Raw genomic sequence first — 24,857 nt, forward strand, 5'->3', positions numbered from 1 at the left:
AGATTGCTGCCTGTGGCTCTGAGAAAACACATCCCAGGAAAAAAGAGTGATAATCTTTCTCTTAGGATTTCTAGGTAAGGACCAGAATATCAATGGATCTGTTTTAGGTCATGTGCTGATGCCTGCACTAATGTCTGTGACCAAGGGACTTCCATCTGTAGATGTGCATAGGCCCAGTTCCACCCCAGATCATGATGAAGTTAACACAAATGAAGACACAACCTTGAGGATAGGGTTAATCACAAAAAGATAATTGAATGTTAGTTTCTAGAATATGGATGGCTGGATATAGAAACATCAGCAAAAGATGTCTACTCTATTTGACCTTTTTACTCCTTAGTTCCCATACTAGCTACTAACAACACTCATTGTTGCTAGAATATTTCTACTTTCTGATGTAAGAAATATAGTGGATTTTCAAATCCCAATCTTGCTAACAAATGAAGGAGCCATAGTGTATTTCATCAGGATATTCCATATATGTAAGGCTAGATACCAGTAAAGTGGATGACTTACTCTTTTGCATAAACAAAACAGTAAGTGGAACCAAGAAAAATTTAAAGCCACTATGGCCAGAGACACTGATAGTGAATGTGACCCCAAATTATAGTTAATCAGTGGCAAAATTGAGGGCAAAATTCTATCTCCTTATTTCCATACCAGTGTCCTTTCTTTCTTTGAGTAGGAATCATCCAGTAGCCTAATACTCCTCCTCTCTCCATGGTATTTTACTTCTCCAACCACAGAAAGTATAACATCCATTTGTGAACGTTAAAAATAGCAGTAGTCCTCGGTAACTCAGTGATTCCTTCCTTTGGACTCTGTCTTTTGTAGGAAGGATATTTTCTCTTTTGCTCCAGGTCTTGTAATTATATTAGTGGGGTAGGGTTTAATTCTGCAGATAGGCCTGCAATTGGTGGTAAGTATAATTTTGGGTAACAAGATATAACAAGATACAACAAGATATAACAATTGGGTTAACAAGCCCAACTGGTGAAGATACTTTAAACTACCCAAAATGGGAGGAAGATGACTTAAAACAATCAATACATAGAAATGAATATCAGCTCTTTTGTTGTTTATTTGTAATAAATGTGATCTTTAGTTCTTATTAGTTTGATTCCTTCATTTTTGTCTCCCATTTTGTTTGATATTTAAGTACAGCATAGGGATGTTATTTAATTTACATCCTCACACTCCAAAAGAAATACTTTTCTGAATTAAGTAGAAAAAACAATAAGCAAGTGTAGGTCCTCTGTTACCCATTAATCACATTTTCCATATTTTTCAAATTCTATATAAAAACCAAATTCCCTAAAGAGAAGAGAAAAAAAAGAAGATTAGTATCATAAGGAAAGTGAACATTGGTATTGAATGTACTTTTCCTTATCTTCTAAAAGAGGTCCTGAAAAGGGAGCTGCTTTTAAATTCCCTTTACATTCTTCTTCTTTTTTTTTTCATTTTTCTTTGTTACCACTATAGTTTGTACATTCTTTCTCCATGTCTTGATTATTCAAAAGGTGTCCTATGACATTTTTTATGTAGAGTTTTTCATCCCCTAACCCATTCCCATCTCAATGCCTTTCAATTCAACATAGAAATACCAGATTTTTTTTTTTAACCAAGAAGTAAAAGATAACCACAGCAATAATGCTATGCATAATTCACACAATTCGCTCTGTGCTCAAATTTTTCACTGTTTTCACACAGTCCATTGATTGTAGTCTGTTCACCTTTCTTGGGCATTTATGTTTCACAGAAGACTAGCCTCTTATTTGCCATCTTTACATATTAGCATTCTCTAAATACATAATATGTCTTTTGGCATCATATTTGTATTACATCTCTAAAGACACTGCACACTTTCTTGATTCCAAGTGTTTTCCCAAACAGTTGTCACTGTATAGATTGAACAATCCATTTTCTTTTTTGTGTTCCATTTCTTTAAAACTCCTTTAGCCCTCTCGTTCTTCAAAAGACTTCCCACAGCAACCTCTATAGTCAGGCTCACCTTTGATATATATCTAACGCACTCATTTGGTTCAAGAATGGCAAACATAAATGCTTGGAGCCTAGTGGGTAATATAAATAAGTGACGTGAACCACTTCTATTACAAAAGAGAGAGGAAGAACTATGGTTGTTTGGAACACGTGATCTCCATTTGAACAGGGAGCTACTATGAGGCAGTTGAGGCTTATTTATTGCCTGATAAATCCTTGCTTAGTATCACTAAGCAAGTTTGAAATCTGTATTTTTGGGTAAATTCTATCAATGATTTCAAAACTTATTAAAACATCATCTTTTCCCAACAAAACCAAGGTTGCTTTCTATTCTCATCAACTTTGTATGCATATGTTCTTTTTGCCAAATAAGACCACAAGCTTTTTAAGAGTATGGACTGTTTCATGTAAGGTTCTCTTTTCTTAGCATATATTACCAGAGTGCTAGACTGAGTAGGCTTGAGGGATTCATTAAGGATAGTGAATATGACTCTATAAATTCTGGCCAAGTTTTGGATTCATCATTATTTTTCAAAGATTTTACATTGTTCACAAGTGGCAGATATCTCTGAGAGCAGTGAGTCTAATTTGCCAGGGCTTTTTCCTCAAAACACTGCCAAGAGCAGAGACCAAGGAATTACCCTTCTCCTCCCATCACTCAAAAGAGCATTAGGACTATTCTTCTTGCCCCAAGATATAGAAATGGCATGGAAATTAAGTTTACATATTCAGGTCATATGGAGAATTCAGCAAATATGCATGTCACTGCACCATTCCTGCCATTGGAATTAATTTTCTGTGTTCCAGAATAAGATATGTTTGATATGAACTGTGCTCATATTGGCTACAATGTTACTGAACAGTTTTTAACTATTTTAACCAGCAGGGCTCTTCATTTATTCTTAGACTGAGAAATAAAAGCTAGAGTGGTCACAGTACATCTCTCAGAGTTACAAGGTAGAAAGGAAGGAAAGAAGGAAAGAGGGAGAGAGGGAGGAAGGAAGGAAGGAAGGAATTACTACACTAGGAATTATTACCAACTTCTGGAGGATGACTTAGAAGCCCAAGGAAGGATGGAAGAAAGTAGGAAGGAAAAATGGAAGGAAGGAATGAAGGAAAAATGGAAGGAAGGAATGAAGGAATGAAGGAAGGAAGGAAGGGGAAGGGAAGGAGGGAGGGAGAAAGGAAACGGATGGAGGGAGGGAGGAAGGAAGGAAGGAAAGAAGGAAGGAAGGAGGGAAGGAAAGGGAGGGAGGAAAGAAGGAAGCAAGGGAAGGCAGGAAGGTTTCAGTTAACCTTTAAGTTAACTGAAAGGAAAGGGAGGAAGAAAGGAAGGAAGGAAAGGAAGGAAGGAAAGGAAGGAAGGAAGGAAGGAAGGAAGGAAGGAAGGAAAGGGAGGGAGGAAAGAAGGAAGCAAGGAAGGCAGGAAGGCAGGAAGGAAAGGAAGGAAGAAAGGAAAGAAGGAAGGAGGGAAGGAATTGATGACGAAGACAGGAAGGAAGAGAGGAAGGAAAGGAAGGGAGGGAGGAAGGAAGGAAAGAAGGGATTGTTTCTTTAACCTCTTCCCCGTTTTTACCAAAGATATCTGAGGCCTGATATTTGAGCTGCTAACACTGCTCCGTGAGGTTATGGCCTCCTCACATTTCCTAGATGAGCCTGAAAGGAATCTCAGAATGATCTTTGTGGGAAGTTGTGAAGTAATAGTCCAGCAGATCAAGGCCCATACTGCGTGTCTGCCTCAATCTATGTGATTTTCCAAAGGCCAGGGCATTATGAGGGAGACCATCTTGCACTGCTCTTTTTAGTAGTGTGTGTACAAACACCACAGAGTATAACAGAAATATTACATGGAAGAGCTACAAAGACATTTCCAAGTCTCTTTTCTGACTACCTCATTCCTAAGAAACCAACAGTAATCACATTAGGAAGGAAGGATAATGTAACTTAATTACTCTATATAGTCTGGTAACACTCCTGAATTGTAGTTCATCTTTGAATGAGAACAGTAGAGCCAACAGTAGAGACCTGGTTAACTTACATTTTTACATTTACATTCTTTTTCTTTAAAGGACATTTCAATTATCCTCTGAAATGGAATAATCCTCATGGAAGGGCAACATGATACTAGAAACTCATGAGGATTATTTTCAAAGAAAGCTGTGCAGAAGAGTTGGCTCAGCAGGCTTGGCATGCTCAAACCAGCTCCTGGCAGATAACCTACAAGCCCTTGGAATATTCTGTGCAATAGGGTATGTTTGTATATCTAGGACCTGGGTCTGCCAAAGAGTTTATGCTTGCCATGAAATTTATAATGAACACCTGTTGTTGTTTACCTAGGGTCCTGAACCACTCTATGCCAATTTGATCTCTGGCTGGGCAGGAGCTCGAGATTAAGTATTTCAGATCAGCCATGTAGGTGTTCTGTGCCTACCTGACTGACCCCCATTAAACAGTCTGAATACCACGTCTTGGGTGAGCTTCCCTGGTAAGCAATGCTTCATGTGTGTTGTCATGGTAGCAACAATGCTCCATGTGTGTTGTCATGGTAGCAGGGAGAATTAGGTATCACTTCTGTGAGTCCACTGGGAGAAGACAGCTGGAAACTTGTGCCTGTTCTCTCAGGGACTCCACCTCATGCATCTTTGGTCTTTGCTGATTTTAGTTTGTATCCTTTCATTGTAGTAAACAGTTACTATGAATATAACAGCTCTTCTCAGTTTTGAGTCCTCCTGAATCCTCAAGCCTGAAGATAGTCTTGGGGATCCCCAACAGAGAAGATCTCACAGGTCATGAAGAAGTTAACTGACAAGATACAGGACTAATTTGTGAAAACAATTTTGAATGGAGCTAAGTATATATTATAAGGAATATTACTAATTCTTTGGTCTAAATTTCTTACTGAATTTATTTGAAAGGCAAAAACAATATGAAAAGTTGGCTGTCAATTTTTATACATGTAAGACCACAAATCCCCTTTGCTACGTGTGTGTGTATCTATACCTGCATCTATGTTTATACCTTGGTCTATGTCTATAGCTGCATCTGCATATTTTTCTACTCTTCTTAATAGCTACCAAACACTGATAGGTGCTATTCATAGGTTTGTCAATGTGACGTATAAAAAAAGTTGAGTTTTTTTTTAAATAACTAGACTTCCATTCATTGCTTGAATATAATCTATAGATTACTTACAAATATAATCTCTGTACAGTTCTCCCAAAACATTATGTAAGCCTTTTTTCTTTTTTAAATGATTCAACTTTGAATATTAACTAAATTCTAGGAGACTTTCTTTCTTCACTCTGTCTGTAGTCTGTCCCCAGTTTTTGTAAATAATAGAGGCTATTTTTTTTTAAAAAAAGTGTGCATCAGTAAAACTCAATTCCTTGACTACGTTTCTTTGAAATTTCTGTGAGGAAGTAGAGGGAAAAAGTAATGGCAGTTTATTCTGTACTTACCACTGCTCAACACAAAAGAAACACTCATTCTGGAAAGTGCGGCCATTTGAGGCACAAACAGGTGCTATTACATCAGGGCAGTCTACATCATAATATGGTTCCAGTGGCAGATACATTTTACATGGGGGCTGCAAGTACATGATACCATAAAATAACAAATAATAGATTCTCTTCCATCTATTTCTTCCTGTCACTTCTGCCCAACTTAAAAATAACATTAAATCATAACAGTCAATTAATCTTATCAAGGATTCCCTGTGCTGTGGTCTTCTGTCAGGCCAGTTTCTTTTTCTGATTGTATTGTCCCCACCCATCTTATCATCTCTTCAAGTCATAACCATTTTAATATTCCTGTTTAACCTTGAATGCAAAGTTTTCACTTAGCCTTCATATTTCAGTTCCAGTAGGAAGTTTATGAGTGGAGATACGTATGTGTTTGTGAACTTCTAGAGGACAGCCCTCAAGTGTCATTGGTCAGAATAAGGATTTTGTATTAAAACTTATTAAAACTCTCAGGCAAGATGGCCGAATAGGAACAGCTCTGGTCTGCAGCTCCCAATGAGACCAATGCAGAAGGTGGGTGATTTCTGAGGTACCTGACGCATCTCACTGGGACTGGTTAGATAGTGGGTACAGCCCACAGAGGGTGAACAGAAGCAGAGTAGGACATCATTTCACCCCGGGGGTGCAGTGGGTCAGGGAACTCCCTCCCCTAGTCAAGGGAAGCCATGAGAGACTGTGCTGTGAAGGACAGTGCTATCCAGCCCAGATACTATGCTTTTCCCACAGTCTTCGCAACCTGCAGACCAGGAGATTCCCTTGGGTGCCTACATCACCAGGGCCCTGGGTTTCAAGCACAAAACTGGGTACCCGTTTGGGCAGACACTGAGCTAACTGCAGGAGTTTTTTTCAACCCCAGAGGTGCCTGGAACGCCAGCGAGACAGAACTGTTCACTCCCGGGGAAAGGGGGCTGAAGTCAGGGAGCTGAGTGGTCTTGCTCAGCAGGTCCCATCCCCACAGACCCCAGCAAGCTAAGATCCACCAGCTTGAAATTGTCGCTGACAGCACAGCAGTCCAAAGTTGGCCTGGGACACTCAAGCTTGGAGGGGGGAGGGGCATCCGCTATTACTGAGGCTTGAGTAGGCGGTTTTCCCCTCACAATGTAAACAAAGCCGCTGGGAAGTTCAGACTGGGTGGAGCCCACTGCAGCTCAGCAAAGTTGCTGTAGCCAGACCGCCTCTCTAGATTTCTCCTCCCTGGGCAGGGCATCACTAACAAAAAGGCAGCAGCCCCAGTCAGGGGCTTATAGATAAAACTCCCATCTCCCTAGAACAGAGCACCTGGGGGAAGGGGCTGCTGTGGGTACATCTTCAGCAAACTTAAAGGTTCCTGCCAGCTGGCTCTAGAAAGAGCAGCGAATCTCCCAGCACAGTGCTTGAGCTCAGCTAAGGGATAGACTGCCTCCTCAGGTGGGTCCCTGACCCCCATGCCTCCTGATGGGGAGACACCTCCCAGCAGGGATCTATAGACACCTCAAAGAAGAGAGCTCTGGCTGGCATCTGGCGAGTGTCACTCTGGGCCAAAGTTTCTGGAGGAAGGAGCAGGCAGCAATCTTTACTGTTCTGCAGCCTCTACTGGTGATAACCAGACAAACAGGGGCTGGAGTGGACCTCCAGCAAACTCCAGCAGACCTGCAGAAGAGGGGCCTGACTGTTAGAAGGCAAACTAACAAATGGAAAGCAATAGTATCAACATCAACCGAAAGGATGACCATGCAAAAACTCGATCTGAAGGTCTCCAACATCAAAGACCAAAGGTAGATAAATCCATGAAGATGAGGAAAAACCAGCCCAAAAAGGCTTAAAATTTCAAAACTCAGAATGCCTCCTCCCCTCCAAAGGATCACAACTCCTTGGCAGCAAGGAAACAAAACTGGATGGAAAATGAGTTTGACAAATTGACAGAAGTAGGCTTCAGAAGGTGGGTAATAGCAAACTCCTCTGAGTCAAAGGAGTGTGTTCTAACCCAATGCAAGAAAGCTAAGAACCTTGATAAAAGGTTACAGGAACTGCTAACTAGCATAACCAGTTTAGAGAAGAACATAAATGACCTAATGAAGATGAAAAACACAGCATGAGAACTTCATGAAGCATACACAAGTATCAATAGCCAAATCAATTAGCAAAAGAAAGGATATCAGAGATTGAAGATCAACTTAATGAAATAAAGTGTGAAGACAAGATTAGAGAAAAAAGGATGAAAAGGAATGAACAAAGCCTCCAAGAAATATGGGACTATGTGAAAAGACCAAACCTACGTTTGATTGGTATACCTGAAAGTGATGGGGAGAATGGAACGAAGTTGGAAAAAACACTTCAGGATATTATCCAGGAGAACTTCCACAACCTAGCAAGACAGGCCAACATTCAAATTTAGGATAAACGGAGAATACCACAAAGATACTCCTGAAGAAGAGCAAACCCAAGAGACATAATTTTCAGATTCACCAAGGTTGAAATGAAGGAAAAAATGTTAAGGGCAGCCAGAGAGAAAGGTCGGGTTACCCACAAAAAGAAGCCCATCAAACTAACAGTGGATCTCTCTGCAGAAACTCTACAAGCCAGAAGAGAGTGGGAGTCAATGTTCAACATTCTTAAAGAAAAGAATTTTCAACCCAGAATTTCGTATCCAGCCAAACTAAGCTTCATAAGGGAAGGAGAAATAAAATCCTTCACAGACAAGCAAATGCTAAGGATTTTGTCACCACCAGGCCTGCCTTACAAGAGCTCCTGAGGGAAGCACTAAACATGAGAAGGAAAAACTGGTATCAGCCACTGCAAAAACATACCAAAATGTAAAGACTGTCAACACTATGAAGAAACTGCATCAACTAATGGGCAAAATAATCAGTTAGCATAATAATGACAGGATCAGATTTACATATAACAATATTAACCTTAAATGTAAATGGGCTAAATGCCCCAATTAAAAGACACTGGCAAATTGGATAAAGAGTCAAGACCCATCAGTGTGCTGTATCCAGGAGACCCATCTCATGTGCAAAGACACACATAGACTCAAAATAAAGGGATGGCGGAAGATTTACCAAGCAAATGGAAAGCAAACAAAAGTAGGGGTTGCAATTCTAGTCTCTGATAAAACAGACTTTAAACCAACAAACACAAAAAGAGACAAAGAAGGCCATTGCATAATGGTAAAGGGATCAATGCAACAAGAAGAGCTAACTATCCTAAATATATATGCACCCAATACAGGAGCACCCAGATTCATAAAGCAAGTTCTTAGAGACCTACAAGGGGACTTACACTCCCACACAATAATAGTGGGAGACTTTAACACCCCAATGTCAGATAGATTGATGAGACAGAAAATTAACAAGGATATTCAGGACTTGAACTCAGTTCTGGACCAAGTGGACCTAATAGACATCTACAGAACTTTCCACCCCAAATCAACAAAATATATATTCTTCTCAGCATCACATCACACTTATTCTAAAATTGAACACATTATTGGAAGTAAAACACTCCTCAGCAAATGCAAAAGAATGGAAATCATAACAAACAGTCTCTCAGACCACAGTGCAATCAAATTATAACTCAGGATTAAGAAACTCACCGAAAACTGCACAACTACATGAAAACAGAACAACCTGCTCCTGAATAGCTACTGGGTAAATAACAAAATTAAGGCAAAGATGAAGATATTCTTTGAAACTGATGAGAACAAAGACACAACATAACAGAATCTCTTGGATACAGCTAAAGCAGTGTTTAGAGGGAAATTTATAGCAATAAATGCCCACAGGAGAAAGTGGGAAAGATCAAAAATTGACACCTTAACATCACAATTATAAGAACTAGAGAAACAAGAGCAGACAAATTCAAAAGCTAGCAGAAGACAAGAAATAACTAAGATCAGAGCAGAACTGAAGGTGATAGAGACTCAAAAACCCCTTCAAAAAATCAATGAATCTAGGAGCTGGTTTTTTGAAAACAGACTGCTAGTCAGACAAATAAAGAAGAAAAGAGAGAAGAATGAAATAGACACAATAAAAAATGATAAAGGGGATATCACCACCAATCCCACAGAAATACAAACTATAATCAGAGAATACTATAAACACCTCTATGCAAATAAACTAGAAAATCTAGAAGAAATGGATAAATTCCTGAACACATACATCCTCCTAAGACTAAACCAGGAAGAAGTCGAATCCCTAAATAGACCAATAACAAGTCCTGAAATAGAGGCAGTAATTAATAGCCTACCAACCAAAAAAAGCCCAGGACCAGATGGATTCACAGCTGAATTCCACTGGAGGTACAAAGAGGAGCTGGTAACATTCCTTCTGAAATTGTTCTGAATAATAGAAGAAGAGGGACTCCTCCCTAACTCATTTTATGAGGTCAGCATCATTCTGATACCAAAACCTGGCAGAGACACAAGAAGAAAAGAAAATTTCATGCCAAGATCCCTGAGAACATGGATATGAAAATCCTCAATAAAATACTGGCAAACTGAATCTAGCAGCACATCAAAAAGCTTACCCACTATGATCAAGTTGGCTTCATCCTTGCGATGCAAGGTTTGTTTAACATATGCAAATCAATAAACACAATCCATCACACAAACAGAACCATGACAAAAACCACATGATTATCTCAATAGGTGCAGAAAAGACCTTCAATAAAATTCAACACCCCTTCATGCTAAAAACACTCAATAAACTAGGTATTGATTGAATGTATCTCAAAATAATAAGAGCTATTTATGAAAAACCCATTGCCAATATCATACTGAATGGGCAAAAGCTGGAAGCATTCTCTTTGAAAACCAGCACAAGGCAAGGATGTCCTCTTTCACCACTCCTATTCAACATAGTATTAGAAGTTCTGACCAGGGCATTAAGGCAAGAGAAAGAAATAAAAGGTATTCAAATAGGAAGAGAGGAAGTCAAATTATCTCTGTTTGCAGATGACATGATCATACATTTAGAAAATTCCATCACCTCAGCCCAAAAATTCCTTAGGCTGATAAGCAACTTCAGCAAAGTCTCAGGATACAAAATCAATGTGCAAAAATCATAAGCATTCCTATACATCAATAATAGACAAACAGAGAGCCAAATCATGAGTGAACTCTCATTCACAATTGCTACAAAGAGAATAAAATACCTAGGAATACAACTTACAAGGGATGTGAAGGACCTCTTTAAGGAGAACTAAAAACCACTGCTCAAGGAAGTAAGAGAGAATACAAACAAACGGAAAAACATCCTATGCTCATGGATAGGAAGAATCAATATTGTGAAAATGGCAATACTGCCCAAAGTAATTTATAGATTCAATGTTATTCCCATCAAGCTACCATAGACTTTCTTCACATAATTAGAAAAAAATACTTTAAATTTCATATGGAACCAAAAAAGAACCCATATAGCCAAGACAATTTTAAGCAAAAAGAACAAAGCTAGAGGCATCATACTACCTGACTTCAAACTATACTATAAGGCAACAGTAACCAAAACAGCTATATAGACCAATGGAACAGAACAGAGGTCTCAGAAATAACATCACACATACACAACCATCTGATCTTTGACAAATTTGACAAAAACAAGAAATGGGGAAAGGATTCCCTATTTAATAAATGGTGTTGGGAAAGCTGTCTAACCATATGCCAAAAACTGAAACTGGATCCCTTTCTTCCACGTCATACAAAAATTAACTCAAGATGGATTAACGATTTAAATGCAAGACCTAAAACCATAAATTCCCTAGAAGAAAACCTAGGCAATACAATTCAGGACACAGGCATGGGCAAATACTTCATGACTAAAAAACACCAAAAGCAATTGGCAACAGAATCCAAAATTGACAAATGGGATCTAATTAAACTAAAGAGCGTCCACACAGCAAAATAAACTATCATCAGAGTGAACAGGCAGCCTACAGAATGGGAGAGAATTTTTGCAATCTATCCATCTGACAAAGGGTTAATATCCAGAATCTACAAGGAACTTAAACAAATTTACAAGAAAAAAAACAACCTCATCAAAAAGTGGGCAAAGGATATGAACAGACATTTTTCAAAAGAAGACATTTATGTGCCAACAAACATATGAAAAAAAACTCATCATCACTGGTCATCAGAGAAATGCAAATCAAAACCACAATGAGATACCATCTCACACCAGTTAGAATGGCGATCATTAAAAAGTCAGGAAACAGGCCGGATGCGGTGGCTCACGCCTGTAATCCCAGCACTTTGGGAGGCCAAGGCGGGCGGATTACGAGGTCAGGAGATAGAGATAATCCTGGCTAACATGGTGAAACCCCATCTCTACTAAAAAATACAAAAAATTAGCTGAGCGTGGTGGCGGGTGCCTCTAGTCCCAGCTACTCGGGAGGCTGAGGCAGGAGAATGGTGTGAACCTGGGAGGTGGTGCTTGCAGTAAGCCGAGAACGTGCCACTGCTCTCCAGCCTGGGTGACAGAGCGAGACTCTGTCAAAAAAGAAAAAAGAAAAAAGAAAAAATGTCAGGAAACAACAGATGCTGGAGAGGATGTGGAGAAATAGGAACGCTTTTACACCGTTGGTGGGAGTGTAAATTAGTCCAACCATTGTGGAGGACAATGTGGCAAGTCCTCAAGTATCTAGAACTAGAAATACTATTTGACATAGCAATCTCTTTACTGGGTATACACCCAAAGGATTATAAATCATTCTACTATAAAAACACATGCACACATATGTTTATTGTAGCACTATTCACAATAGCAAAGACTTGGAACCAACCCAAATGCCCATCAATGATAGACTGGATAAAGAAAATGTGGCACATATACACCATGGAATACTATGCAGACACGAAAAAGAATGAGTTCATGTCCTTTGCAGGGACATGTATGGAGCTGGAAACCATCATTCTCAGCAAATTAACACAGGAACAGAAAACCAAGCACTACATATTCTCACTCATAAGTAGGAGTTGAATAATGAGAACACATGAACACAGGGAGGGGAACATTACACACTGGGGCCTGTTGTGGGGGCGGGGACAAGGGGAGGAATAGCATTAAGAGAAATACCTAATGTAGATGATGGGTTGATGGGTGTGGCAAAACAACACTGCACATGTATACTTAGGTAGCAAACCTGTATGTTCTGCACATGTATCCCAAAACTTATTAAAACTGAGAATAAACCCTGTATTTACCACTGTTTAGCTTTGTGACTTTGAACACATGGCAGGTATTATTTTACTTAATGCTCAGAGATATATTTACTCAATATTTTATTTGACTATAAAGATATTTATTTTACTAAAATATTATATTTTAGTAAATATGGCACATATACACCTCCCTGTGTTCATGTGTTCTCATTATTCAACTCCCACTTATGAGTGGGAATATGTGGTGTTTGGTTTTCTGTTCCTGTGTTAATTTGCTGAGAATGATGGTTTCCAGCTCCATACATGTCTCTGCAAAGGACATGAACTCATTCTTTTTCATGGCTGCATAGTATTCCATGGTGTATATGTGCCACACAGTAAAGCTTGTGCTACATGGAGACAATCTAATTCTGGAGAGGTCTGTGTGCAAGGTCACATAGAATCCTTCCATTCTGCTTTACCTCCATGAAGATTTATTTATTTATTTATTTATAGACAGGGTTTCACTCTGTTGCCCAGGCTGGAGTGCAGTGGTGCCATTATGGCTTACTGCAGTTTCCAACTCCTGGCCTCAAGTGACCCTCCCAACTCAACCTCCCATGTAGCTGGCTATAGGCTTGCCCCACCACACCTGGCTAATTTTTGTATTTTTTTAGACACAAGATCTTCCTATGTTGCTCTGGCTGACCTTGAGCTCCTGGGCTCAGGTGATCCTCCCGCCTCAGCCTCCCTAAGTTCTGGAATTACAGGCATGAGCCACTGTGCCTGACTTTCCATGAAGTTTTAGATCTCATGTCAAGAGCGTGATTAGACTAGAATTATGATCTAGAACTGAGAATTTTAAACTTACCTTAGGCCATTTAGTGAAGTCACGTTTTTTGAAAATTCCTGCAAATAAAGAACAAACACAGTAAGTTAAAGGAAATAGTTCTCCATGGGATATCATATCACTTATTGAAGTCACTGACTGAATAACGTAATTTCTCATTTACAAAAATGTATACAAAATAAGTTTAATAGCAATAGAATTTGCAGTAACATTCCTTTTTAAATTACTTTATCCATTTATTCTTTCTTTTTCAAAGTCTTGATTTTATTTATAAATTTGCTGTATCAGTGAGGAAAGAGTAAAAACTGTTTGAGGTTGTATATATAACTTACAAATAATTTTATTTATTTATTTTCACTTTTGTTGGCTTTAGCTTCCTCTTCACTGCAATTGGGTTATGCATTTTTAAAATTTAGAAAATAAATATGATATAGTAAGTAATGTATCAGGCCAGTTCCTACCAAGATGCTGAATTAAAGTGGACACAGGGATGATAAGAAAACTGAGGGAGTTCGCTGGCTTTCAGGATACTGACTTTATGGGGTGCTTGTATGAGGGTTGCTGGTGTTGCCTGGGATAGAGGGTTACTAGCTGCCTGTGGGAAAATGAAATAAGAAAGTACTTATTGTATTTTGGTCTTACTTATCTGTCACTGTTAAGTGATATTTAAAATATCGTAGAATATTCTGACTTTCCAAAAGTTAGAATTTTCAAAAGTTAAAAGAAAAATTCTACATGATATTTAGAAATCTTCCCACAAAGACTATCAACCTTTTAAGGAATAGGTCTTGCTGATTACATGTACTCTCTTTCAGAGAACCAAAAAGATAGAATGCTTTTATCTACTTCTGAAAGGTCAGAATATTTTTATGACAAAGGTAACTGGATACGGTTACAAGAAAAAAAATAAAGGTCTTCATCTAGTAAAAATGAAACAAAATTACATGTATATGCTGCACATCATGCATAAGAATTAATTCCAAATGAATCAGGATCTAAACATAAAAAATAAAACTCTATAATAATTAAAATGACATAATTTTTTAATTATGATTGATTCATTAATCTAAATACAATAACAGAAAATACAGATGCATTTTTTTTTACTTAAAAATTAAAACAACTTCCTGGCAAAAAACAAACATATATAATCTAAAAAGATTTTTGATAAAGGGCTAATATGCCTAATTTATAAAGAACTCATTAAAATTGAGGGAAGAATAAAACAAGAAACCTAACTGAAGAACAGACAATATACATGCAAATATAATTTACACAAGCATAGATACTCAAAAAGATACAGAAATGACCCTTGAATCTCTAAAGGAAATTCAGCTTTACTCATGCTAAGAAAAATGCTAATTAAAACTATATGGAAATGCCATTTATCACCGATCAGATTAGCTGTTGAGAAAGAGGTTCCTGGTGGGAATCCAAATTGGAAGAATGTTTATGAAGTAAAATTTGACAATATTGAACAAAACTATATTTGCATTTACAGAATTCTTATTCCATGCTTTTGCAAAATGTGAGCCTACAAATTAGAATTCAATGCATAAATGACTTTTGTCTTCAGAGTAAGAGTATATAGTTCAGCTAATAGACTCAAAGATAAGTTGGGTTAGTTCCATTCCTCCCATTTTGGTGTAAACATATTTTTCCTTTAAAATATGGCTTAGTTATTTTGTTAAAGACAGACCTGAAGGTTCGGTACTTGTGATTTCTGGTGTGGATCCTGAGAACAGGAAGTATTGGCATCCTAAAGGTCTGACATTTGCATAACAGATTGGCATAAAGATAAAAAATAGATCAGCGAAAAGGATAGAGTCCAGAAATATGGGCATCTAAGAAGTTCAAAAATATACACTTCTGTGGACAAGTGCTTTTTGGCAAAGGTGAAAGAACAATTTAGTGGAAAAAGAATCATCCTTTCCACAAATCACACTAAAACAATTGGGCTTCTGGAAGGAAAACAAAAAAAGAATCTCAATTTATATGTTGCACTATTATGTGAAACATTTTTTATTATCTAATATTTTTTAAATTTTAGTTTTCTAATGAAAAGTTACTAGTTCGTGCAGCAACTTTGGAGAACCATCTGGCATCATCTTCTAGTATAGAAAATTCACACACATTGTAGCATAGCAACTCTACTGTTAGATACATACCTAAGAGAAACTCTTGTTCATGTGCATCAAAAAACACGTGTAAGAATATTTCTACCAGCTCTGCTCTTAACATCATAAATTTGTAAGTAAACCAAAAGTCCATCAACAGAAGAGTAATGAAATTAGGGTATAGTCACACATTGGGATATTATTCATTGGTGTGATATTATTCATCGATGAAACTAAATGAACAACTGCACACATGAATATGTATACATTTAAACAGTAGGTAGGAAAAAGCAAATTTCAAAAGATGAAAAGATTCTCTCATGTAATATTGAATTAAAAAGTCCTAATAATAGGCAGGGCGTGGTGGCTCACGCCTGTAATTCCAGCACTTTGGGAGGTTGAGGTGGGCGGATCACGAGGTCAGGAGATTGAGACCATCCTGGCTAACACGGTGAAACCTCGTCTCTACTAAAAATACAAAAAATTAGCCGGGCATGGTGACGGGCGCCTGTAGTCCCAGCTACTCGGGAGGCTGAGGCAGGAGAATGGCGTGAACCCGGGAGGCGGAGCTTGCAGTGAAATGAGATCGCACCACTGCACTCCAGCCTGGGCGACAGAAAGAGACTCCGTCTCCAAAAAAAAAAAGAGCTGTATATGACAAGTTATATAAATGTTACATAAATGTTAAAATAATTATAAAAATATATTTTCCATGATGTGTATAAATAAAAGATTATATTAAAAAGAAGAGCACGGGAAGAATGGACATAAGATTTAGAATGACTGAAACTGAAGTAAGAATTTTGGGAAAAAATAAATTAAAAAAAGATGTAGAATTGTGTTTTTATTGGATGAAGATAGACGAGAATTGGATGACTGAGTACTACATTATTGGATTTGAACTTTTGTCAGTAGTTTAGAGTTTTGCAGGAATGATATATTCATGGTGCTTTTTGATTGAACCCAATGAAATTTATTGAACCAAGTATTGTGATTAATCCAATTCTATCCAACTGAGGCATATTTAAAATAATAAAGTATATTACAGAGAACCTACACACAGCAGGCAATCAATTGATAATAGCTACATTTTAAAACATTCATTTATTGAGCATTTACTTTGTATCATGTATTTAAGGATGATCTGAAAATGCAAACATGAGGTTGTACTGTCTGCTTTACTAATTTGTAACTGATTTGCAAGTGTACTATTTTCTTATTGCTGTTGTAATGAGTTGTCACAAATGTAGTGACTTAAAACAACACAAATTTATTATCTTACAATTCTGGAGGTTAGAAGTCCTAAAGTCAAGATGTCAGCACTGATGCATTCCTCCTGGAGTTTCTAGGGAATAATTAATTTCTTTACCTTTTCCAGCTTCTACAGGCTGTCTGAGTTCCTTGGCCCATGGCCCTTTTACTGCACCATTCTAACTTCTGCTTCCATTGTCACATCTTCTCTGACTTGGGCCCTCCTGCCTCCCTCTGATAAGAATCCTTGTGATTATATTGTTCCACCTGAATAATCCAGTATAAGTTTTCAATCTTAGGATCCTTAACTAAATTACATCTGCAAAGTCCCCCGTGCCATGCAAGGCAACATATTCACAGGTTCAAGTGATTAGGACTTGAACATTTTGGGGAGGCATTATTCCATCTATAATTAGCAGGTAACATAGGTTTTGTTTTTATGCATTCATGATTTTTACTATTGAACTCTAAAGACACATGTCAACCCAACATCAATCACAGAAATACCTTTTATTTTTCATTGGCTTATTTTTCATTACCATATTTATCATATCACTTACCATATTTGAAAGCCATAAGAAAATGCATCATTTTTTCTAGAAAAAATAATAATTGTAGTGTATATTGCTTACAATAAAAAATATCACAATTTTCTCTGCTCTAGAGGATTTCTTCTGAATCGACAGAATAGACACGAAGTTGTGACTCCACCATGTAGAAAACAAGTTTGATTTTTCTATTTAAGAATATACATTTTAATTATACCCAATTTGGACTACACTGGCTTACATTTCAGCAAAATATGTCCCATAAAAGTCAAAAATTACTCGTTTTCTTTCCTATAACTTTAAGAAAATCAGAGTTTATCTCCCAAAACCTCTTAGGTTACTCACCTGAGGAAACCATATGTGTCAAAGTAGAGGATATCAGGAAAAATATAATCTTGTGGTGAAAGGCAGCCATTTGATCTCACATAGGACTCTTCTTTGATAAGGCCTGTGAACATGCCCAAGATTCTTTGTTTTTAGTTTCCTGCACAGCTAGCTTTTCCAATGTGAGAGAACACAATACCCTATGGTGATACCATTCCCGTACACTTGCCCTGGTGGTTCTTATGCTGACATGGTCTCCAGGAACTCAGGCCTGAGAGACCCCTTTTCCTTTCAAGAGGAAAATAAAAAACATAAAAATATGACTTTTTTTTTTTTTTTTTTTTTTTTTCTGCCAAAACCTAGCTGACAATCACAGTTCTGACCTGGAAGAAAAATTAAGCTCAAGATTCATCAGGGTTGACTCAAAGTCTATCACCTATACATAGGTTCACCCTACAATTATCTAATTATCTCACAGTTAATTACCTAAGCTACTGCCTTCTTGTTAGTGAACACAGACATGTAAAGAATTCATAAGAATTCTGAGGTAACAGGTGTAAACTGAGGGCTGTCCTGTACAATCTTGGACCTATCACCCTATCACATGTGATTCCCTGGGATGGACCAGTTTCTCCCACATTTAAGCCTTTTATTTCCCAGCTAAATTTCTCTTTGCCAGGTCAGTCACATGGGCTCAAATATAAAGAATGGGTTAAAAATGGAATCGTTGATTATGCTTAGTAAAAATTGTGTATACCTTCCCTGATGCAAGAATCAGGAAAAAAAAAAAAAAAAAAAAAAAAAAAAAAGTGACATATGACCTTGAATTGAGTGAGATGCTAGAAATCACAGAGTTTGGAGTTAGATGGGAGTTCAAATTCTTGGTTTAACGTCTCTGAGAAGTGTAGGCCTCAGAAAGTATGAACTTCATAGGATATGGAGAGAATCAACTGGTATTAATATAAGCAGAGTTTAAACATATTAAATTGACAATTTGTTTAGCCCAACTTTTCTTTTCTTTTTTCTTTTCTTTTCTTTTCTTTTTTTTTTTTTTTTTGAGACGGAGTCTCGCTCTGTCGCCCAGGCTGGAGTGCAGTGGCCATATCTCAGCTCACTGCAAGCTCCACCTCCCGGGTTCATGCCATTCTCCTGCCTCAGCCTCCCAGGTAGCTGGGACTACAGGCACCCGCCACCTCACCCGGCTAGTTTTTTGTATTTTTTAGTAGAGACGGGGTTTCACTGTGTTAGCTAGGATGGTCTCAGTCTCCTGACCTCGTGATCCGCCCGTCTCGGCTTCCCAAAGTGCTGGGATTACAGGCCTTAGCCACCGCGCCCGGCCTAGCCCAACTTTTCTTTGCTGTGAGTGAAATATTTAGGCCCAGGGAGAAGATACCTTCCCAGTCCATTTCCTTAACTTGCTCATGCCCTCTTCTATCCATTCTGTCTGCTTTCAAAATTGTAGCAGGGGCATATAGAGAAATGAAGGAGAATCATAAATAAGCTTGACATTTTCTCCACTTTAATATGCAGAGGAAACAAAAGGAGGGTGTTAGAGGAAAAAGAGGGAAGCGCACTGACAGAAAGGAAGGCTGAAGAGACCCCACCACTGACTTGGACTAAGGAGAGAGAAGTCAAAGAGTAGTTACCTGGATGAAGTGGCTGAACAGGGACCTGCTCTTGTCACTTTGGGTGTCACAACTAGCCTTCAGAAGAGCTGCTGTTCCAGAAGTCTGCAGCCAAGGACATGCAGCAGTGGGGGCTGACTCATTGCATAGCTGAGTGACCAATTGCTTGGCATGAGTTTACTCTAATGGCTGTTTCTGAGTTTGATCCCTCCCCTGAACCACCCCCTCTTATGTGTCCTGTTCCAGCAGGAAGAGACAGACCTGGAGGTTCTGTACTTGTGATTTCTGGTTGTGGATCTTGAGAACAAGAAGTACTGGGATCCTAAAGTTCTGACATTTGCAAAGCAGATTAATGACCTACCACATTCCAGATCATTTGGTGATTGTGTGTGGGGGGGTGTATGTGTGTGTGTGCGCACACCAGTTTCAAGGTGGTTCCAGCCTTTCTAGTCTTCTCTGACCCTTATTCTCAGAAGTCACACCTGTTCTGTCTTTCTAGGATATAATTTTTGTTTTTCTATTAGCCTGGGTAACTCCCCAACCAATAAGGTTTGCAATATCCAAGCCTCCTAATTTCTCTACTTATTAGCTTATATTACGCTTCAGCATCAGCAAGCCTAAAAACTTGCCATTATCTGGAAAAGTTCTATTTCACAGGCTTTAAACTCTCCTAGAGTAGTTAGTACTCTTTTATGGCTTTGTGTTCCTGTACTAGCTTGAATTCCATAGTCTGACATTAATATTTAGCTCCTTGACATGCCCATCCTCTCTTGATGTCCTGCTCTCTATTTTTCCTTCTTTCTTCCAAGTTGGGATAAATTCAGCTTCTTCTTTTCCTGCTCCAGACCTTGGTTGTGGAAAAGACAGAAAAAGTTCCATACAGGGGACTCTGTGATCCTGATAACATCATTACTTACCTAAACTCTTTAGACTCCAGTGAAAGCTTCTTATTTAATGTCATTTTCCTACCTTATGCCACCTGTCCCATACCATTTTCTTTGTTTTATGCAATTTGTTTCCACTATCTGATCCCATTCCACCCATATGACTTTGAGTGGAAAACTTCATCTCTTAGTTACTGAGTAAACGAGCTTCAGGATGAACAAGCCCTGTCCACTATTTTCCTTTTACTTTAAAATTCTGGAATTTTTATGATCTACCTTTTTTTCCTCTGTTTTTATTCTTCACTCCATATCAACTTACCTAGGGATCTATACCTTCATTCATTCTTTTCATTCTGTCGGCACCCGGCTATGGAGTTTACATTTGTCATCATATTTATTCCTCATAACAATCCTATGAGGTATATACCACTGAGTCTTGTATAAGAGAAAAAGAAACTGAGATAGGGATAACTCAAAGGGATAATTCATTTGCTGAAGCTACCAACTAGCTACTAACCATGCTACAATGGACAGAGATGACATTCATGCCAAAGGCCATGTTCACTTGCTCTCTCTACATTTGCTCTAAATTTAGAAAAAAAAAAAAAAAAAATCCCTTCAATTTATCCTCCAACAGTCTTCTTAGAACCCTACCATGGATGTCTTGTATAACACGTTTCACCTTTCTGTTAAAAAAAAAAAAAAAAGTACCCCCTCTTCCTTTCATTAAATCTTGCTTTTCCCAAAGCCAGTGCTTTTAATCTCTTCAAGATACTGCCTTTTAATTAATTAGAATATAAGCTCTATGAAGGAAAAGGCCTTGCCTATATCTGTTAATAATTTTTACCTTGTAATCACAGTGAAGAGCATTGAATTTGCCACAAGGTAAGTATTCAGTAAATAGATATAAGAAGAAATAGAGTAGTCCACCCATCTTTTTTTATTCGGTTGTTTACTGTGTTCTTGGATATTTTAAAAAATGTGTTTTCACAGATGACATTGTATCTAGTCCACCAAAAATAAAAATAAAAAAACAAAAAACACCTAATTTTGATTAAGGAGTCACATACGTTTTGGAAAAGTAACATTTTTATAGTACTGTTCCTTTATACATGAATATGATGACCCTTCTTTTTGACTTGCAGGGTAGTTTATCCATTTTATTTATATACAGATACTACTTCAATGGTGGACACAAATCTAAATACAAATCTGATCTTTTTGCCCTACTCAAGTCCTCCATTGGCTCTTCATTGCTTATATTATGGTACTATTATTTATGGTAATAATACTTGGGTATGAAGAAAGTAACATTTTACTTTGTGTAACTGAAATCAACTTGTTCATTTTACTTAAGGATAAAGTTACCCTCTTTTCTCCCCCTGAATAGAAACACATACAATATTCCTTACATGCTTTTCATGTATGAAAAGTTGCTTCCCTTCACCCTCATTATTTCTAGTGTTTTTATGCACATATATTGATTATAATGTTTAACAATTAGTAACCGTTCTTTTACAGAGAAAACGAGAAAGTAGATTGTTGTGATTTATCTGTCATACATAAGAATTTTATAGCAGATTAGCAAATTTTATAAATATGCTGTAATAGTGAAATTTTTCAATGTAGAAAAAGATCATGTTTAGTAATTAATAATATTAATATTTCTATAAAAATTATAAGCCAAAATTATGTAAGCTCAAATTTAGGTTTAGCAATGAATGTTTTAGTAGTTTCTTAGCTAGAAATGATCTACATATTTAATAAATATCCATTATGTAACATAACTTTCAACATTTATTCATGTATCTATTGGCCATTTATGTGTCTTCTTTTAAGAAATCTCTTTTCAAGTCCTTTGCCCACTGTTTAGTTGGTTTATTGTTTTCTTGCTATTGATGTGTTTGAGTTCCTAGTATATTTCAAGTTTTAGTCCCTTATCAGATATATGATTTGCAAACATTTTCTCTCATTCCATGTCACTTCACTCTTTTTTTTTTTCTGTGCAAAGCTTTTTAGTTTGGTATTATCCCATTTGTATATTTTTGCTTTGGCTGCTTGTGATTTGGGGGTTATATCTAAGAAATTATTATTGTCCAGATCAATGTTACTGAGCTCTTTCTTCCCCCTCTGTTTTCTTCTAGTAGTTTTAGTTTTTGGTATTACATTTAAGTATTTAAATAATTTTGAGTTGGCTCTTGTATAGGGGATGAGCTAAGGATCCACTTTCATTTCTGTGCATGTGAATGTCTAGTTTTCACAGCACCAGTTATTGAAGAGACTGTTCTTTCCCCATTGTAGATTCTTGGCACCTTTGCTGAAAATCATATATGTGTGGGTTTATTTATGGGCTGTCTATCCTATCCGTTGTTTAGTGTGTCTACTTTTATAGTAGTTACATGCTGTTTTGATTACTATAGCTTTGTAATATATTTTGAAATTTAATAGCATGGCTCCTCTAGCTTTGTTCTCTTTGATCAAGATTGCTTTGGCTCTTTGAGGTTTCTGTTACTCTATATGAATTTTAGAATTTTTTTCTACTTCTGTGAAGAATGACATTAGAATGTTGATAGGGATTGCTTTGTATCTGTAGATTGATTTGGGTACTAAGGATATTGCAACAATATTAATTCTTCGAATCTATGAACATGGGACATTTTTTCATTTACTTGCATTTAATTTTGTTCATCAATGCTTTATAGTTTTCAGTATACTTATCTTACACTTCTTTGGTTAAACTTACTCCTTGGAATTTTATTATTTGTTTTATGCTATTGTAAGTGAGATGATCTTAGTTTACTTTGTGCTGCTATAACAAAGTACCTGAAATAAATTATAAAGAAAATAATTTATTCTCTAATGGTACTAGAGGCTGGGGAGTATCTAAGATCAAGGTACTAGCATCTAATGTGGGCTTTCTTACTCCTACATCCTCACATGGCAGAAGGTGTATGTGTAAAAGTGAATGAACCCATTCCCTGAAGCCCATTTTATTATGGCAATAATCCATTCATGAGGACAAAACCCTCATAACCTAGATACCTCCCAAAAGGCCACACTTCTCAGCGTGGTTACATTGGGGATTAAGTTTTCTACACAGAGTTTGGAGGACACATTCAGACCATGGCAAGGATTATTTTCTTGATTTACTTTTTAAACAGCTTGTTGTTAGTATACAGAAGCACTACTGATTTTGTATGTTGACTTTGTATCCTGCACCCGACTTTACTGAATTTGTTTATCAGTTTTAACATTTTTTTTTTTAATGAAGTCTTCAGGGATTCTATATATATGATAATGTCATTAGCAAACAGAGACAATTTTACTTTTTCCTCTCCTATTTGGGTGACTTTTATTTCTTTTCCTTGCTTAATTTTCCAGCTAAGGCTTCCAGTACTACACTGAAAACAAATGGTTAAAGTGACTATCGTGTCTTGTTCCTGATCTCAGAAGAAAAGCTTTCAGTTTTCACCATTGAGTACAATGTTAGCTGAAAACACAATCATCACTAAAAAAACTTGTTAGCATAATTACTCACTTTGATTAAAATCAGATTTATAAGTTTTATAATATTAAACATCTAGCAAATATAATATTAGCTTATTTGGCAAGAAAACCCAAGTAGAATAAAATGTATGTCTCCATTATACTTCATGCTGGCAACTCAGTCACATATCTGCTTTTATTTAGCCAATGCTATCAAATCTGTCTTATTTATCGAAGATTTACACAAATTACATACCCTTGATAAACATTCGGATTAGTTAGTACATTTCTGGGAGTTTTAAGGAAGTGCTTAGTTTTTTGTAAGCCTATTAGCATAGAATTCTTTTTAAGAGATTGATATAGTTTGGCTGTGTTCCCACTCAAATCTCATCTCGAACTGTAACTCTCATAATTTCCTCATGTTGTGGGAGAGACCCAGTGGGAGTTAATTGAATCATGGGGGTGGTTTTCCCCAGACTGTTCACGTGGTAGTGAATAAGTCTCATGAGAGCTGATGGTTTTATAAGGGGAAATCCCTTTCACTTGGCTCTCACTCTTCCTCTTTGCCTGCCACCATCCATGTGAGACATGCCTTTCACCTTCCACCACGATTGTGAGGCCTCCCCAACCACGTGGAACTGTGAGTCCATTAAACCTTTCTTTTGTAAATTGCCCAGTCTTGAGTATGTCTTTATCAGCAGTATGAAAATGGACTAATACAGAGATTTTATAAATTAATATGACAATACCAGGCTGGGCATGGTGGCTCATGCCTGTAATCCCAGCACTTTGGGAGGCCAAGGCAGGTGGATCACGAGGTCAAGAGATCAAGACCATCCTGGCCAACATGGTGAAACCCCACCGCTACCAAAAATGCAAAAAATTAGGTGGGCGTGGTGGTACGTGCCTGTAGTCCCAGCTACTCAGGAGGCTGAGGCAGGAGGATTGCTTGAACCCAGGAGGCGAAGGTTGGCAGTGAGCCGAGATCGTACCACTGTACTCCAGCCTGGTGACAGAGTAAGACTCTGTCTCAAACAAACAAAAAAGACAATACCATCTAGGGGTAGAAAAATGTCAGATATACATAACAAACATGTATAAACATATAGACCGACACAAATAGAAACCTCACA

At 37.5% G+C, this 24,857-nt stretch overlaps 1 protein-coding gene across 1 annotated transcript; it reads right to left on the reverse strand.

The window, feature by feature from the left end:
* Positions 1–1,057: 1,057 nt before the first annotated feature.
* On the reverse strand, positions 1,058–19,506 carry SPINK13 (serine peptidase inhibitor Kazal type 13). The gene is made up of 5 exons (XM_023226907.3): positions 19,376–19,506; positions 17,751–17,853; positions 13,511–13,548; positions 5,460–5,587; positions 1,058–1,314 (listed from the first exon to the last, which is right to left on the reverse strand). The coding sequence occupies exons 2-5, from the start codon at positions 17,818–17,820 to the stop codon at positions 1,266–1,268; spliced, it is 285 nt and encodes a 94-aa protein (XP_023082675.1). The 5' UTR covers positions 17,821–17,853; positions 19,376–19,506; the 3' UTR covers positions 1,058–1,265.
* Between the last annotated feature and the right edge of the window lie 5,351 nt (positions 19,507–24,857).

This window comes from Piliocolobus tephrosceles, chromosome 4 (assembly GCF_002776525.5).
Source record: "Piliocolobus tephrosceles isolate RC106 chromosome 4, ASM277652v3, whole genome shotgun sequence".
NCBI classification, from domain to species: domain Eukaryota; kingdom Metazoa; phylum Chordata; class Mammalia; order Primates; family Cercopithecidae; genus Piliocolobus; species Piliocolobus tephrosceles.

What these genes read in the sequence shown, in the direction of transcription:
- SPINK13 (XM_023226907.3), bottom strand. Translation starts at nt 17,820, where the DNA reads ATGGCTGCCTTTCACCACAAGATTATATTTTTCCTGATATCCTCTACT. An exon ending in GACACATATGGTTTCCTCAG is followed by an intron (nt 13,549 to 17,750) that starts GTGAGTAACCTA and finishes CTTTATTTGCAG; the next exon opens with GAATTTTCAAAAAACGTGAC. An exon ending in TTCTTTTGTGTTGAGCAGTG is followed by an intron (nt 1,315 to 5,459) that starts GTAAGTACAGAA and finishes TCTTCTCTTTAG; the next exon opens with GGAATTTGGTTTTTATATAG.